Source organism: Aricia agestis, chromosome 13 (genome assembly GCF_905147365.1).
Source record: "Aricia agestis chromosome 13, ilAriAges1.1, whole genome shotgun sequence".
Taxonomy (NCBI): Eukaryota; Metazoa; Arthropoda; class Insecta; order Lepidoptera; family Lycaenidae; genus Aricia; species Aricia agestis.
In genome coordinates, this window is record NC_056418.1 from 15,481,157 (window position 1) to 15,500,415 (window position 19,259).

The following is a 19,259-nucleotide window of genomic DNA, read 5'->3' on the forward strand; positions in this document are numbered from 1 at the left end:
TGTATTATTAATAATAATATACAGCATACTGAAACTATCTTACTATAGGTACACAACAAACATTTAAAAATATCATAATTCATAGGGTATTCCTGAGAATATTTTGTACAAATTGAAAGTTTATAAATAAAATATTGTCAACCGACCCTTTAACAAAATGACTTTAACAATGTGTGACAAGGTCGCTCAAAATGTCGCGTATTCACGATGGCGACAGCAATCGTTCGTATATCGTATGATCGTATAGGTATCGTGTCGTTATCGCCCAGCGTGAATAATCTCAGACGAGCACGGGGCGGCGCGGAGCGCGGGGCAGGTCGCGCTATAACGCGGGCCCCCCCACCACCGCCACAGCTAGCTTCATGGTGGGTTCCGCGACGGAACGCCGCCGCTGCGCGCCCTGCGGCACTGGCAAACCAGCTCGCAGCTCATCCAGCTGCAGCGGATCCAACTGCTGGGGCTTGTGAGGGTCCATCTGGAGGTGCTCACGTTTCAGTGCATCCAGTTCCAGAGGGTCCCGCTTGGGAAGGTCCTTGTGTGGGTCCAGTTTGGGCAGTTCCAGCTTGGGCGGTTCCAGCTTGAGTCCGTTCCTCTCCGGCTCCTTCCGTGGTGGACTCAGGTCGTCCGTCTGCACCTGACGGTCTGTTAAAGTCCACTTCTCTGAAATTGTGCAATTTGTTAGGTAAACTAGTTAGGTAAGTATAAAAAATTACCCTATTAAGTGCAAATATCAGAATGGTTTTCTTAAATAATGTATACCGCTAAGTGTCATAGTGATTTTTGCATCGCCGTAGCACCGTAGGAATCAATCAATATACCATTGGCATCTAAAGTGGATAGATCCGTGGATGGTGTAGCTGGTGGGCGCGGCAGGGGAGCAGCGCCCACCAGCGCCGCGCACACCGCCCCTGGCGCTGCGCCCCCGCGCCACCGGTGCGGCATCAGGCTGGCCCGCACGTTGCGCTCCGGTCGGATCAGGATTATGTATACCTGAAGAGAAATAAAACCATTGAATAAAATAGAGATGACCAATGCAAGTCGATATTAAATTAATAGACGCGGTTTCTGCTCTGTGTGTACCTTGGGCGCGAACAGGCAGGCGAGCGTGACGCTGGCGCTGAGCGAGATGGTGACGGCCATGCTGGTGACGCGCAGCGGCACGTGGCTGGCGGTGCCGAAGTACAGCGGCACGAATGCAAGCCATATGACGCACGTCGTGTACATCGTGAACCCTGGAAACAACAATCAACCATGTAAAGCACGAGCAAAAAAAAACAATAAGTAAGATATTGTTGTATTTTGCATCATTCTAAGGATGGCCGCGGGTAGGCAATGCTACAGATATTAACTGACCTATATGCTTGCTTTCGTTAAACGCCTCCGGTATTTTCCTGGTGAGCACGGCGTAGACGGTGCAGACGATGATGAGCACGACGGGGTAGAAGAAGGTAATGGTGTAGGAGGCATCGACGTAGGAATCGCAGACCAGCATATTATCCTCGCGCGTGGGATGGTGGTAGATAGCGCGCGCTGGTGATGCCAGCTGCCATATTACCACTATCACCACCTGCAAAACAGCAATTACTTTATATTATGGCGCCAACATTAGATGAATCGCCTGCTGCCGTAGTTGCAGACGCCTTTTGCTTACGTAACAAGCCCTGTAAGTGTATTATACTTTTTTTATATTTTATATAGATCTGGAAAGCTATGAGAAGGAAAGGAGCGTAAGGCTTAATTCGCATTTAAAGCTTACCTGAATAGATACGAGTATTGAGCAAATCATCAGTTGTGACTTAGGTGAAATGAGTGATGGTCTCCGTGCGGACTGCTTGCTGGCATTGAAGATACGCGCTATCCTGTTGGTCTTCGTGAGCAACGCTGCGTACACCACAGTGAAGCAAAATCCGGTGCCAAACCTGGATAAGTAACACGATTATTAGTATTTTAACAAGATAAGGGAATAAGTGCGTATGGTATCAAAGCTGTTGTAAAATACTGGAAGTCTTAAGCTTTTGATGGCTGGAGCAATGTTAATCAAATTGAAATGGACATAATTTTACAATCGCCGAAGTAAGACTGCACAAACAAATATAAGTTCGCAGGTAAAGGAACATACCGTTGCAAGGAACAGAGGAAGTCAGTAGGCCGCAACACTAGCGCGAAGGTGACGAGATAGCACATCAGGATTCCGGTCAGCAGCACGAAGGATAGTTCTCGGCCCGAAGCCCGTACCACCGGCGTACCACGCCGCGCCACCCACACACCGCATACCAACCTGGCGGGAGATGTCTCAGGTAAGTTTGGGAAAATTGGGCTAGTAGATAATGTGGGTTATATTGGTCAATGCATAGAATGAGTATGGTAATTGCCCACGAATTGCTTGATTTGAAGCATCTTTATTATTTCTAATCCAATTAGGACGGCATCTCATCATCAGCTATTTAGAGCCCAATATATTGAGGCTTTTACTGTGATTTAAAAATGTATTGTCATATGTTAATAAATGATGCGTTTTTGCAATAGAATAAACAGAAGTACGTACAAGGTGAGCAGTATGCCCAGCGCGGAGAAGGCCATGGCGCCGATGGCGGCGGCCGAGGTGGGGCGCAGGTACAGCTCGGGGATGGGCGCGCACCGCACGCGCGTGACGTCTGGCAGAGTGCCACGCGCGCACTCCATGCACGCCGTCTCCGAGAACGGGGAGCGGATCTGGAATAATATTGCAGAATTGTGGATGTGCATATCAGTTGGTCCTGATCTTCCGCCAGTTGTGAAGATCAACAACTATCCTATTGGGTTATGAGAGTAAAGAAAGAAGAGTGCTCCTAATATGTAGGGTACTGCATACTTCGATCAAATATTTCTGAAAAAGAAATATTTTATATTAGTGCATACATTTTCCAGCAGTATCCACCTTGAATATTAAATAAGTAAGAACTCCAAACGCAGTAATTGGGACGAGGCTAGATAAGAGGAGGTGGTTGATTTTAAGTTATTGCCCCCCATTTTCACTGGATCTATGTCGTCCTGGAGATGTACATCGTACTGCGTGCAGTTGAAGCAGTGCCAGCAGCAGCTCTCGCCCTCCACGTACTGCTTGGCCTGGCCGGGCTCGCACTCCGCGCTGCACACCGACTCCGGCGGCCGCCGCGACCCCCACTCGACCTGGATCTATGTCGTCGTGGAGGTGTACCTCGTACTGCGTGCAGGTGAAGCAGTGCCAGCAGCAGCTCTCGCCCTCCACGTACTGCTTGGCCTGGCCGAGCTCGCACTCCACGCTGCACACCGACTCCGGCGGTCGCCCCGACCCCCACTCGACCTGGATCTCTGTCGTCGTGGAGGTGTACCTCGTACTGCATGCAGTTGAAGCAGTGCCAGCAGCAGCTCTCGCCCTCCACGTACTTCTTGGCCTGGCCGGGCTCGCACTCCGCGCTGCACACCGACTCCGGCGGCCGCCGCGACCCCCACTCGACCTGGATTTATGTCGTCGTGGTGATGTACCTCGTACTGCGTGCAGTTGAAGCAGTGCCAGCAGCAGCTCTCGCCCTCCACGTACTGCTTGGCCTGGCCGAGCTCGCACTCCGCGCTGCACACCGACTCCGGCGGCCGCTGTGAGCCCCACTTGAACTGGATCTCGTCCATATCCAGCTGCAGCTCGCCGTCGCGGTACTGGCCGACCTGCACCCAGCGGTACACGCCCCGGGCGACCTGCTTGAAGTGCAGGATGTTGTACCGCGCCGGCCCATCGCCGTTCGCGTCGAAGTGGAATTCGTCGCCGCTTAGACCTGAAAGAAATGAAGCAAGTTCTCATCATAAGTATTGTATGAGATGAAAGAAGTTTCGATAGGTTATGAAAACGTGCAATTTGGTGGATACTGGATACTACAAAATAATAAATCCTCGCTGAGTAGGTTGCGCTAGACATAAGACAAGACATTAGACAAGAATGGCTAAAAGGAAAGTTTTTTTTCTAATTCATGCTACACCACCGGCATAACACATAGGTACTTAACTACAGCGCAGTATACAAGGTGCAATTAAACCTACCGGCCAAATTTAGATATATTGATCCTTGTTAAAAATAAAAATAAGTAAGTACACCTTTTTTTTATATTATCACAATATTTGTGCTGCAGAAGCGAGCTATACGATCTATTTATAAAATGTCATCCTTTGAATATCTCAGAGAAAAGTTTAAAGAAATAAGAATTCTGACCGTAATCTCTCAATACATTTTGGACAATACGTGAGAAAAAATGTAAATAATTTTAATACAAAAAGTGACATTCACTGCAGGAACACTAGGAATAAGCACAAGCTAGATATACCAATAACCAGGCTGAGTAAAGCAAGCAAATCTTTCAAAGGTCAATGTATACGCCTATACAATAAAATCCCAGACGACGTCCAAAATCTTTCAATTAATAAATTTAAAAAAGTTGTTAAAGATCGTTTGTGTGCTAAGGCTTATTATAAGGTAACTGATTTTCTCAATGATAGCACACCTTGGGAAAAATAAGCTGACTGACCATAGGTCGCTTCTATATAAATGTACCACATTTTTACTTACTATAAGTACTTACATACTTAACGTAAATAAGTTTAAACTATCTTTGTTATTTTCCACCTTTTTGGTAAAAGGTGGCCCCGTGCGAGTTCCTTACGCCGGTTCTTCTCGGCGGGGTAGTTCCCGAACCGGTGGTAGGCCTCATGTAGACACGACGTTCTAAAAGAGTTAACTTTGTTAACTTATTTGGAAATAAATATTTTTGATTTTGATTTTGATTTTTTCTTTTATAATCACTCAGTACTAAAATGTTGAGAAATATCTTCCGAAAGTTTTCCTAAAAAACACCACAATTAATGGACACTACGCATCGCCGGCGCTTGACGCGGCCGGGCCTCCCGCACCGCCCCCCGCGTCACCCCTGCTCTACCCACCGCCGCGAAGTGACCGTTCTGCAACGATTTTAAGTGGTACAAAACATGTTATTTTAAAAAAATTTAAAGGCTATTTTTTTTGTTTAAATGGACTCTCCTAATGATACCTTAGCCCCAAAAAAAAAATTGTCCGGAAAGTTTAATTGCACCTGTATTTTATCTATAGTACGTACCTTCGAACCTCACTTGTCTAAGGTACCGCAGCAGCGTCGGTCCACTAACAGGCCTCATCTTATCACATAGACCATGTTCATCTCCACACAGATCTCTATGCATATCCCTGAAACGCAAAATGTAATGTTGGTAGTGATTACAAAGCAATCATAAGCATTTATGAAGGTCTTCCTTCCACGGTCAGTTTTCCGGACCCAACCAAACTATAAAACAAAGGACGGGTCTCTTATGAGTTCGTAAAAGTAGGGACTAATTGTCACATTACCGTAACTATTTAGGGGACACTTTCCCCTAATTATGATGAGAGGTCGTTATGGTGGCTTTTAGGTAAATGATCAATTCAAATGCGAAACTATCAGGCTTTATACAAGCAGGGAAATATAATAATAATGTGGAATTGTCATGAAAATTGGGTTTCGTTATTCTGAAATTTCAGGATTCGTTTCAAATGTTGCTTTTAAACGCTTTAGTTATCAAAGCTCTTTTCTAAATAGCTAGTATGTTTTGTTATTGGGTAATAATTTCAGTTAAGATGTTATATTACTGCTTAATATTTTGATATAGGCTTCAAAATTATAGTATGCTGATGCAGTTTGGCGTTTCCATAACATCTTGTGTGTTACTCACCGTATAGCATATACAAAAGCCCAAACAGCATCAGCGACGAACTGCAGCTGTGCCTCAAACTCCGTGTTATCCGCCGTAAGCTGCTCTCGGCCGGTGCAGGGCGGACGCGCGGCGGTGTGTGAGTGTGGTGCGCGCGTGTGTGCGTACGGCGCCCGACCATAGCGACAGTTGAACTGCTCCTCCCAGAACTCTACAGAAGAATAATAATTAAAGGATATCACGTGACGTGAGAGAACTGATGGTAATGGATAATATGACTTTCCTGGTATAGAAGAATTTCTGTTGAGGGTGATTTATCCTTAATCAATATAGGGCTATCATTAGAAAACCAATTCAAGAAGTTTAATCACTAAATTACGAGTTAGAAATAGTAGCGTTTGGAAATGAAAAGAAAGAAAAAGTTCTTTGATTTTAGTAACTAGAAAGAGCGATTAATGCCAAGTAGTCACCGCGGTCTGAATAATCGATGGCAAATCAATTTCGCATTAAAATCGACCGCTAACTTTTCCTTTTATAGTCGGAAACGCTGTGTGCATAAATTGAACAAACTTCCCCGGTTATAACTTATAACTGACTCGCAAACTGTTTTAAAACTTCAGCATTTTGTTCCGTAATTAATTGAAGAAGATTCCTCATAAATTATCGCGGACGAGAAGAAAGTCGAGCTGTTTTTTATTTTGAACAAACAATTTGATTTATTAATTGCACCCCCAATTTATTTTTCAGCGAAATATTTTAATGGAGTTTGAAAAACGATTAGGCAGAGATAAATTGAACGATTGATCCTGCGACCTTATTCAGCGTAATTTTTTGGGTCATAACTCATAGTTCAATTATCGACCTAAGTACTTAAACTCGAGTCTTTTTCTAATAAGTAAGAATTACTTAATTAATTAATTAATCAGATCCACGTGGACTGTATTGATATAAGAGATATATGCTTACTATAAGTTAACGCTGCTCACACAATAATCAGATGATGTGTGCGCGGTTTCTAAGTTTTTTAACATGCCGTTTATCTATTCTCTTGATTCCTGTCAAAAAACTACAGAAACTAGGCAGTACCATAGAGTGTATGTCTGGTCTCTAGCAGTACTAACAAATATGAACCATTCGAGGTTTACCGACAAACCAGGGATTCCTGGAGTTGTTCTCAGGCGTCAGCTGTAGGAAGTAGTCTCTAAACCCTCGCACGGGGTTCGCTTGGGGCTGCACGCTGATGGTTCCCTCCACCACGGGCTCGTTGCCAGCTGCCACCAGGGCGCGAGCGCTCCAGCCGTCGGAGCCGACCCAACTGAAGGAGCCTGCTGCGCCGCGACGACCAACCGCTGCCATCACACCAGCCACTTCTTGGTCCGAGCCGAATACTATTACTCCTGAAACATTAGATGATTCTTTGCTTAAGGACGTAATGTTGCATGAAATCTCAAGGTCTCTAGTTTGACAATTAATAAGATTATCTTTGATATGAAATAGACTGGATTGAACAAGGAACTATACTGCAATACGAAAATTATCTGACGAAAAAAACTAACATAAAAAAAGTATCGTCAAATAATTTAATCCTTTTAGGTGTTGTAAGATTACTGATAAGTAAAAGTACCTAATTTTGATACGCTACTCGTCAGCCAAAGATCGTCAAAGGATAGCTCCTCCAGCATCACCACCCACCTCTAGCCCGTGGCTTGGACAGCAGGCGCTCGACGATGGCGTCGTAGCCGTGCTGGTCTGCAGCTCCGGAGTCCTTCGCCAGCCGCTCCTTCACGGCGATGCAGATGTCGTCGCGCAGCAGCAGCGTCTCCAACTCCTCGAACGCCTGCATCAATAAAGCCATAGTCAAAGTAAAAAATGGTATTGTACCATCGAAGACATTGATTCATCGGCAGATGATGGACCAACGTTACTTAGTCAGCTTGTATTAGAGCGCCTTCACATTACGTCGCAAGCAGTGCGGCAGCAGCGCTGCAGCCGCGCGACTCTTGCGACGTAATGTGAAGGCAGCCTTAATTCAACGTTAGACATGTCTGGGTTTGATATGACCAAATTATGTAGGTCTTCTGCCAATGAATGAACTTCTCTGACAGTGCCAATTTCTTTTTTGAACGTTGAGTCGAAATAATGCCTTTAACTACCGGTTCGGGAACTAGCTCGACGTGAGACACTCGTTCTGCGGCCATCTCATGCAATATTGCACATTTATCACCAGGTATCACACATATTATGCTGATGATGATGGTAATGATTAATATTGTAAATTGTATATACATTCCCATTCTTTACCCTCTCTCCACGTTCGTCCATGATGAAGAACGTGTAGAAGAACATTCTTAGCTTATGATCAACATTGATTCCTGCAGCAGAATCATGGTTGTTCATCATGGCCTAATGTGCAAAGTAAAATTCCCCTTTGGCAAGCCAAATACACAATAAGAGGTGTAGTTTGAGGCACAATAATTTGCCCGAAAACTCCAAGTAAACTACCCCCTCATACGTTTACGCTTCGACGAAGCGTAGATAAACTTTTTCGTCGCGCTACACCCGAGAAAAAGTTCCCACCGAACTTGCACATGTGGCACTTGAGGTGTGACCTCGTTCTTTTGTGTCGACCCGACGTCACTACGTTAGATTAGCCAACAATGGCTGTCACATGAAAACAAAATACAAGCCTTTGTAGTAACTAGCAAGAGCTTTTAGTTAGCTCTCCAATATTTTTTAGAATACTTCGTCTAAAAACATGGAAGCTAAATATTATAGTCCGTGCAATCCAAGAAGACGCGCCCCACCACTTTTTGGGTGAGCATCTTTCCCTGTGACCGTGACGCTTTTTCTTAATTGGTGTATTTATTGTAGTGTTCGCGTGCACTCTTAAGTAATTAGCACAGAAATATCTCCATTTCTGTGGTAATTAGTGTGTAGGTGTACCGATTACACTCAAACATTGGCGAAAGCTTGCACACTACAAGTCAAAACGGCTGAATCGATTTTAATCATTTTTTCAGTGGCTTTATATTTTATACCCTTAGGCTGCGTCCCCATCAGACACGGCACGGCGCCGCCACCGTGTTACGGCACGACGCCGCCACCGTGATACGGTACGGCGCCGCACCGTGACACGGTGCCGTGTACGGTACACCGCGCGCCCCTATTCTGGTGAACAAAATATGTGTCCAAACTTGAACGAGGCATATGAAAATACATATCAGAGTCGCGTAATGCAAATATTGTCATGTGTACCGAGAAAATTTTATCTATAATAAATAATAGATAAAATTTCCTCGGTTTCTTTTTAACCGACTTCAAAAATTTTTAATAATTCGTGATCTATATCCAAATAAGCATGTTCGAGCGCGCCAACAGCTAAATATTGATGGAATAGGGCAGGGGTCACCAAATGTCGGACCGCGGTCCGCATCCTGACCGCCGACCCATTGTGTGCGGACCAAGTATTTTCGAAGATGATCTTCGTCTATACTCTAATCTATATCTATATATATTATAAAACTAGACGTTCCGCACGGTTTCGCCCGCGTAAATTAGATATTTCACAGAAAAAATTTTCCACAAAAAATCCTATATAATCCAGACAAGCACTCTCGTTCGAGCGCAAATCTTATATCTTTAAACGAGCAATTTTTGTATATATATAAACTAGCTGTTGCCCGCGACTTCGTCCGCGTGGACTTTAGTTTATAGCGCGCGGTGTCAACAAAATTTGTGTCAAATTTAAAAACATTTTAAAACCCTGGTAAGTGGTACCGCTCTTAGGGCCGCGCTACACCGGAATGGCAGCGCTGAAAGTGCTCACCTCGCCGCTGCCATTCCGGTGTAGCGCGGCCCTTAATTAATCAAAATACCCAAAACCAGCTGTGCAGAGTGCACATAATCTATACTAATATTATAAATGCGAAAGTATCTCTGTCTGTCTGTCTGTCTTGTAGTCTCGCTTTCACGCCAAACGCCAAAACTACCGAACCGATTGTAATGAAATTTTGTATACAGATAGTCTAAAGCCTGAGAAAGGACATAGGCTACTTTTTTACTGGAAAAAAGGGTTGTCAGGGGGTGAAAATGCGTAAATTTGTTCAAATTATAGTTCCAAAAATTCATAATAGATGGCGCCGTGCGTCTTCTACATCGCGCTCACGCTTGCTCAAAAGTCTTTCTATAAGACGTGGTATCATCTTACATTTAAGTTTAGATTTTTTTCGATCTATTCTACGGTATTAAATAACTCAGTACTTTATCTGTGCAGTGACGTAACCTTAAACCTATCAATGATAAATAGTTTATGGGTAAAGTTGTGTAATTGGGGGGCTAAATAAGCTTTAAAATTTGGCATAAAATATAAAGTTTAATATAAAATTAAAGTTTAATATAAAAAAATGCAATACTTATTGTGTGCACACTGCACGGCTGTATTGATTTAAGGGGTACCAGGGTTTTTTTATAAAAGCTTTTGACACCAATTTTGTTGACATCGCGCTTTATAAACTGAAGTCCACGAGGACGAAGTCGCGGGCAACAGCTAGTAACTAATAAGTATGATTAGTTCTGTTACAATGAAGTAAAAAATAAAACGCCATCTGTTGAATCGTATTAGAACTAAAATGTTCATTGCATCGATATATTTCTGGATTTTGTATAATATTATACTTACATAAAATATATTTAAGAAAAAAATAAAACGCCATCTGTTTTCATATATTAGAATTAAAATGTTGATTGCATTGATATATTTTCTGGATGGAATATAGGCCAACACGGTACACTCGAACTCCTTTATTTTAGAGCGCCTTCTGTTGTCAACTTGTCACATATATTAGAAATTCAGTAGGAGTTCTATAAGATAAGATAGATTGATTATTATTATACCAAGTGATAATTTTATTAAACATAATATTCTAACGTATTAAAAACTATAAACAAAAACATATTAACTAATAAGTATGATTAGTTTTATGTTACAATGAAGTAAAAAATAAAACGCCATCTGTTGAATCGTATTAGAACTAAAATGTTCATTGCATCGATATATTTCTGGATTTTTTATAATATTATACATAAATTAATACATTTAAGATTTTTGAAATATTATTTTAATACACATCCAAGACCCAGGAACATTGAAAACTTTTTGTTCCGCCTGCGGGACTCGAACCCAGGACCCCCGGGATGAGCGCTGGCCACGCGCAATGCGAATTAATAATTTTCATGGAAATAAGATATTTTCCCACATCAAAATGTAGCCTATGTCCTTTCTCAGACTCTAGAATAACTGTGTACAAAATTTCATTGCAATCGGTTCAGTAGTTTTGGCGTGAAAGCGAGACAGACAGACAGACAGACAGAGATACTTTTGCATTTATAATATTAGTATGGATATATAATTGGAATCTCGGAATCGGCTCCAACGATTTTCATGAAATTTAGTATATAGGGGGTTTCGGGGGCGATAAATCGATCTAGCTAGGAATCATTTCTAGAAAATGTCATTTTCATCGGATACCGAGCAAAGCTAGGTCAAACAGCTAGTATCGACTGAATAGGGACGCACCGTACGCGGCACCGTGACACGGTGCGGCGCCGTACCGTATCACGGTGGAGGCGTCGTGCCGTAACACGGTTCCGGCGCCGCGCCGTGTCTGATGGGGACGCAGCCTTACCCGATGCGAAGCCGGGGTGGGTCGCTAGTCTATAATATAATGAACCACTCACACACCCTAAAGTATTATCACTTTGTTTTGTAACATCTTGTATTTGTAAAATGATATCTACTTTCATCATTTACGTCTAATGATAGTTATGATTTATAACCTTTCATCCTAGTTTGTGAGGTCACGTTACTCAGGTTACATGGGGGTTTCTTTGTGTCCCCGTCGTACCCCTATCAATCTCATATAATGGTAAAGGCTGACCAAAAATATTACTGATTTTCTTTGCCATTGGAGGGAACTGGGTGAAAATTTTTCAAATGCGGGGCGAATTTGGATGCGGTGTTTAGTGATATATTTTTATTTTGATATATTTTATTATGATTACAAGTGATTTCTTTTAGTCAAACAATTTTAAATAGGATATTATTATAACTGCAAGGTTTTTACGTTAGAGGCAGCACCAGCATAAAAGGTAAAAAAAAGGTTTTCGACGTTTGACAACGTTTCTACCACTCATATGACATATCACATAGATCAAGAATCAAGATAGATGCTAAGAAACGAAACAACCTTTACAGTCCGCACATCAAAAAAAAATTAAGCAAAGGTAATTATGGAATTTATAAAAGTATTTATTTAATTTATCAATGAGAAGTGTCTGTTTTTGTTGCTAATTATCTCTCTGAAATTTGGAGTAAAATATTGGTGCAAGCTATTGACGTCCTAGAGATGTTCACCAGTAAGTCGAGACCGAAATTTATTTTTAACGAAGTTCATCTTCGAAAATGCTGGGTCCGCACACAATGAGTCCGCGGTCCGGATGCGGACCGCGGTCCGCCATTTGGTGACCCCTGATCTAGGCCAACGTTTCTATTCGAATTTCTACAGCTCAATACGGCATAAATAACAATATTAGGCATTTAGGCATTTTTAAAATTCCCATTGACGTCCGATTCCGATAGCAGACTAAAGAACAGACTTTCGAAAGACGAGCATTACTCGTCGTTTGGGAACACGACATGGCACGCGAAGTACATACACATGCGGTATCTATCTTGATCTATGTCTGTGGTATATGTAATTGATTGTACTGTCGGTTCTTGGTGGAAATTCATGTTGTACACTAATAAAACACACTTTTCTTGCACTTTTTCCACTATATTAAGATATTATTATAACTTTTAACAAATAACACGACCGGTTTCGAAATTATTCACACCCTGATGATGAATAATTTCGAAACCGGTCGTGTTATTTGTTAAAAGTTATAATAATATCTTAATATAGTGGAAAAAGTGCAAGAAAAGTGTGTTTTATTAGTGTACAACTATGTCTGTGGGTTTCTACTAATATTCTGATATTTAAATGACGTGTGCAATATGTCGGATTTCGGTCGGATTATTTACTTTAATATGTGCTAGTACCGCCTATTGTTCCGACCTTTGCGTCTTACCTCTATAAAATTTAGTAAATTGATCTATTTGTCCTCATACAAACACGATCATTGTTAAAAGCCGTTATGTATTGTTATGTATATTTAGTATCTAAACGAGAACAGAGCCGTAGCTAACAGCTAGTTATTTTACTTCTACGAAACAAAATGTATTTACATTTTCGCGTTAACATTACTTCATTACCGAATATGTACTTGGAAGGTATTGTTTGCGTAAATTACATTATTATAACAAGCTACACTATACGCTTACATTATTATTATGATATTGAATTACGCTAAAGCCTAGACATTTGTGATCTTATTATGTGTAATATTATAATTTCTTTACATCTATGCTTAATTTTCATAATATTCTACGAAATAAACATTTTCTTTGTTAAAATATACAATCGCATCATTATGTACGAAATTCGAATACGTTTAACACCTCCATCGTGGGTATCGCAGACACAATAGATTTTCAATTGTTTTGCAAAACATTGCTGATTGATGGGTTAATGCGAAATTCGAAAATATATGTTTATTTTTGTTAGAGAGAAAACATTTTACATTATTATATCTCTACACTCACTCATGTAAATATTGCTATCATGCTCTTACTGACTGTGCGACATGCGACAGCAACAAATTATATTCGTGATTAAAACTAGCGATGTACCATCGAGGAAGTTGATTCCTATGCAATTGACAGACCAACGTTATTTGGTCGAATATGTCAATTCAACGTTAATTGTGATCTGTCAGCTGGGTTTGACGTAACAAGACCAAACTACTTAGGTCCCCGATTTGCATAGGAATCAACTTCTCTGATAGTACCATCGAAGAAATAATTGCTTCATAGGCAGCAGCAGACCGACCTACGTCATTTGGTCGGATTATGTCAATTCAATATTAAAGGCTTTCTACACGGTCGGGAAAAAAACATCTGACCAAGGTGACCTTGGTCCGATCGGGTGAAAAAGAGACCCGGTTCACCCGACAGAACATATTTTATTGATATGACGTCAACGGCCTTGGTCCGGGACCCGACTTTAAGACAGAACTAAACAGTAGTCTGACTGAGGAGTTCTTGAAATGAATGAATGAATGAAATTTTTATTTTGGGTTTGACATAACGCGACCAAATTACGAAGGTCCGCAATCTGCCTACGAATTAACTCCTCTACTTACTAGATAGTACATGCACTTTGCGAGTTGGTGGTGATGTTTCATTATCACTTTGATCTGGAAATCCCATACCTTGATCCCATAGTTGCTCTCCTCGTAGATGATGGAGACGTATCTCCAGCCCAGCACCTTGACGATCTCGACCATGGCGCGCACCTGGTGCAGGTCGGAGGGGATGGTGCGCGTGAAGTACTCGAACCGCGCCTTGTTCGACAGCTCCGGCGACGTCGAGAAGTAGGACACCTGGAATGTCATCTTCATTATGAATATTGTCATTAATGTCTTCCTTATCCGAGGTTTACACGGGTGACTATAGCCGCACGGCGAAAATCGACTGTCTAAATGGCAATTCGGCTACGCCGCATGCGCAAGCCGCATGCCCCAAAAGTAGACTGCCAACCGACTTGCCGCACGTCCATTGGCCGCATGCCGCTGGTGACTAAAATCGACCGTGCAAACGCTCAGTCGCAAGCGATCGCTTGCTGCGAATACATTATTTGTCTACTCTGTAGCCTTACCTTAGTACCTTTTTATTCATTTTTAATTGGTCGATTATTTACCAATAATGAATTGTCGAACGATTTCATTCCCCTACGCAATGCGACTATTTTACGTGACATTTTCACAAGCGATTTTTGTAGAACTGTGTAAATGGGGTGGCGATTCGACTTGGACCATTGACTTATATATATTACTAGCGTGGACAGTGATTCCACTAGTGACTTGCCTCACGGCTAAAATCGATCCGTGTAAAATCACCATTATCATTATCATTATCAGCAATCTGTTTAAATCATCTAGGGTGCTTTATAAGACAGCTCTTGTGACGTTGAAAAATTGGAATATCGTCATCACCATAGACTTAATATATACTGTCGTAAGGTTTATGGTCATCACTCATCATTATTGTCATTCTCTTTATGAACACTATGAACATCTATGGCACTTTGGCATCTTCGGAAACGTTGAAAGGTACGACACCTGCAATATCATCTTTATTATAATCATTATCCTTATGAACATCATTGTTATCGTCTAGTGTATTTTGTTCGATAGCTCCGGTGATGTTAAAAAGTAGGATACTTGACATATCATCTTCGAGATGAATATCATCATTATGAGCACCGTCATCGTCGTCTTTGTCGTTTATATCATCTACGACACCCCGACAAGGTATATTTAATTCATTTTATATTGTATCATTGTTTTTATCATGATCATAATCGGTATCATCATTGTTAACACTTCAAGCGATAGCAAAGCAAGCTGTATTTGAAGACGTGAAGAAAGAGAGACCTACGTGATATTGCTTTATATCATTACTCATTGGCAAACTGTATCATCGTTAAATTGGGCCCGGCACTGAATGTTGTATGAGCTCAATAAAAGCTACGAAATCGTATTAAAACATCAGATGATGAAGTTGATATGAAGTTATATCAACACAAATCCATCGCTTAATTTCCGAGCTTGAATTTCACGAAATAAATTTCCGGTTGTTGAATTCACATAAACTTCTTTCTGGCAAAAAATATAGGATACGTAGAGACAGCTTTAATGAAACGGTCTATACGGGACATAAAATATCGTGTATAATATATTAATTTAATAACTTGAGAGTAAATATTTGTTTATTTGCTCTGAAGCCTTACCGTAATTGCTATGGGGTACGAAGCTTTATTAACGAGTGAGGTTATTGCCGTGTATGCTAACTGGCTACGATTTTATAGCTAAGTGCTTTAATTTAGCAAGAACACGTTTATTTGATTTGCGTCCTAATATAATGAAAGGAAGTGAGAAAGTAAACGCGTGTAAGGTTTATCTTCAGGCACGTTTCAATTCAAGATCATGAAAGTCGATCATGTCAATTTTTTTGGATTTTAACGTAATGGCCGTTGCGTCGTAGTGTACATAAAGCCGGCGGTACAGACCTGAGGTATCTTGAACAGGCGCAGCAGGTTGGCGACCTGCACGGAGGTGACGCTGGAGGCGGCGCCCACCACGCCCGAGATCACCTTCCGCATGGCCATCGCATCGCACTGTACATAACGCCGGCGGTACAGACCTGCGGTATCTTGAACAGGCGCAGCAGGTTGGCGACCTGCACGGAGGTGACGCTGGAGGCGGCACCTACCACGCCCGATATCACCTTCCGCATGGCCGTCGCGTTGCACGCGTACTCCGCGTCGTCGATGTTGCTGATGGAACCTGAAATGGACCATCTTTTGAGCTTTGTACGAGTAGATACCATGATAAGGAGGACACCTTAAATCTAGGTATATTAGCGGCAATTCTTGATAAGATCATAGATCAGTATCATAGTGGCGGCACGAATGGACCGGCTCGACCGGAGAAATACCATGTTCTCACAGAAAACCGGCGTGAAACAGCGTTTGTGCTGTGTTTCGCCGAGTGAGTGAGTTTACCGGAGGCCCAATCCCCTACCCTATTCTCTTCCCTACCCTCCCCTATTCCCTTCCCTTCCCAGCCCTACCTTCCCCTATTACCCTATTCCTTCTTAAATGGCCGGCAACACACCTGCAGCTCTTCTGATGCTGCGAGTGTCCATGGGCGACGGAAGTTGATTTCCATCAGGTGACCCATTTGCTCGTTTGTCCCCTTATTTCATAAAAAAAAGATACCATGATAAGTAGGACACCTTAAATCCAGGTGTAATTATTAGCGGCAATTCCTGATAAAATTCAGTATCATAGTTTTGATCACAGTATAGCAATATTAGTCCCTATGTCATATTGCTATACTGTGGTTTGATGGTCAAAATGAATGCGGAAAAGTGTTTATTGTTTGTTTTCCCACACCGCTTGATCAATTAAGAGGAAATTAGGAATACACAAACTCAGAGTTCCGGGAATATAGAATAGTTTTTATTCACCTAAAAAGTTTTGAAGCGCCGTAAAAGAATAGCAACATCTAGGAGGAGCAACATATACCGTGTGGGAGAGCCGTGCTTCGGCACGAATGGGCCGGCTCGACCGGAGAAATACCACGTTCTCACAGAAAACCGGCGTGAAACAGCGTTTACGCTGTGTTTCGCCGAGTGAGTGAGTTTACCGGAGGCCGGAGGCCCAATCCCCTACCCTATTCCTTTCCCTACCCTCCCCTATTCCCTTCTCTTCCCATCCCTACCCTCCCCTATAATTACCCTATTCCCTCATAAAAGGCCGGCAACGCACTTGCACTTAAAGGGCGACGGAAGTTGTTTTCCATCAGGTGACCCGTTTGCTCGTTAGCCCCCTTATTTAAAAAAAAAAAAAAAATAGAATCTAATACCTTAAGATGTTTTACTCAATTACGAGGTGATGGTGATGATCACTGAAGGTTTCAATACCGCTTCCCGCGGGCGAGTAATCTTGTTTGTCTCGCGAAATACAAAAACAAAGCAATACAGAAAACGGCAGGGAGAGAGTTTGTTTGATTAAATATACTTACGTGAGAGTTGCGGACGAGGTTTTGCTGTAATTGGTTGTAAAAACACTTTGAAACTTTTTGACAGATGAAGATAACTTCATCTATACCCATCAGTAGTGCTAGCATGGCGACCAGCGGAAATGCGAAAGTATGGACAAACTGTGGAAATAAACCTAAGGTGCCGTTTCGATCTTTTTTCGTTCCGAAAAATTCAATTAAAATGCCATTTTATGACAGACTATAGTCACAAACTGTGGAGATAAACTTAATGTGCCGTTCCGATCTTTTTTAGTTTCGAATAATTCAAGTAAAAAGCCACTTTATGACAGACTATAGTTCTAAAAATTCAAATAATATCCTACATTATGACATATACTATAGTGTGTCATATTCCAGTCCAGTCCAATTGAATTTTTCGGAACGAAAAAAGATCGGAACGGCACCTTAGGTTTATTTCCACAGTTTGTCCATACTTTCGCATTTCCGCTGGTCGCCATGCTACCGCTACAGGGATAGATACGCCTGGTCAGTACCTGTAGACAAGTGGCACAGCGCTAACGCTGACGCTAACGCTAGCGCTACAAAATGTATGCGATTTGACATAAGTCATCGCTTCGCCAGCGAATACTAATGTCAAATCCATACATTTTGTAGCGCTAGCGCTAGCGTTAGCGTTAGCGTTTTGCCACTTGTCTACAGGGGCTGATAAAATATACCAGCTGAGATTTGAGACATTTTCTATATATTTCTTAAGCGTACTTCGAAATTGGAAGATAAAAGATTTTTAAAGCAAGTTTTTTGATCTGTGTTTTGACTGTAAAGAGGCTCACTACAAAAATAAGACACTTTACATGCTTACGAGTATAAACTAGATTCTATCACCACTGTTTGTAGTAACCATATTACGAGTCAGGAATTCGTCTGAATGCCTAACTTTTATAAAGTTCAAGGTCATCTTCAATCTTTTCCTATCGCTGTCACATTCATACAAATCTCAAGGAATGACGTTGATAAGCAATAACACGGACAGCCGCAAGTGGACCTTGGCTAAGGTTAAGGCCATCCCTTGAGCAAACGACCTTGACCAAACATTTGCCGCGTTGCCGAGATCGCACCAAAATCCCATTTTATAAATTATCTTTGTTCAAAATCGACCTAAAAAAATGATCACAATTCACAGCTAATATTGAATTGACAAATTAAGTCGACCACATGACGTAGGTTCGTCAACTGCCTAGGAATTAATTTCCTCGATGGTACTTACTTTATTTGCCAAAATAAAGGTGGCAACCTACGTGGCAACCCTAGTTGCAACTAAAATAAACTCACCTTTAATAAAATCCAAGGCCATCTCCAGCCCTCTGGTGTCGCTGTCGCAGTCGTCCAGCACGAGAGCGCCGAGGCTGACGCCGGGCGGGTTGAGGTGGTCGCGGGCGGCGGCGTCCAGCGCGAACAGCATCGCCTCCAGCGCCTGCACCCCGCCCTGCGGCATGAGCGGACCGCAGGACGACGCCGCGCCGTCGCCGCCCGCCCGCCCGTGTACCTGAGTTATCACAGATTTAAGTAGATTGTTTGCAAAGTTTGACTGATAGTCTTTAACTGTCTTCGTGAAAAAGAGGAGATTTTAGTGTTTAATGTATGTTTAATGTTTGTATCAACGCTAAGTGTCTAAACACACCATGCTGAAGTTCCGCGACGGAAGTTCGGCATAATTCCGCCTGCAATGTATTTTCAATTACCGATGACACACCGAAGTTACGTCGTGTACTGTCTGTCTGTCTGTCCGTCTGTCCGTCTGTCCGTCTGTC

General features: G+C 42.2%; 1 protein-coding gene across 1 annotated transcript; it reads right to left on the reverse strand.

The window, feature by feature from the left end:
- Positions 1–144: 144 nt before the first annotated feature.
- On the reverse strand, positions 145–18,975 carry LOC121733133 (metabotropic glutamate receptor 2-like). Its single transcript, XM_042123297.1, has 16 exons — positions 18,781–18,975; positions 16,172–16,230; positions 15,954–16,037; positions 14,095–14,265; positions 7,417–7,561; positions 6,870–7,121; positions 5,746–5,935; positions 5,118–5,224; positions 3,505–3,788; positions 2,546–2,712; positions 2,120–2,278; positions 1,757–1,919; positions 1,354–1,567; positions 1,081–1,232; positions 819–990; positions 145–660 (listed from the first exon to the last, which is right to left on the reverse strand). The coding sequence occupies exons 1-16, from the start codon at positions 18,941–18,943 to the stop codon at positions 323–325; spliced, it is 2,820 nt and encodes a 939-aa protein (XP_041979231.1). The 5' UTR covers positions 18,944–18,975; the 3' UTR covers positions 145–322.
- Positions 18,976–19,259: the final 284 nt, after the last annotated feature.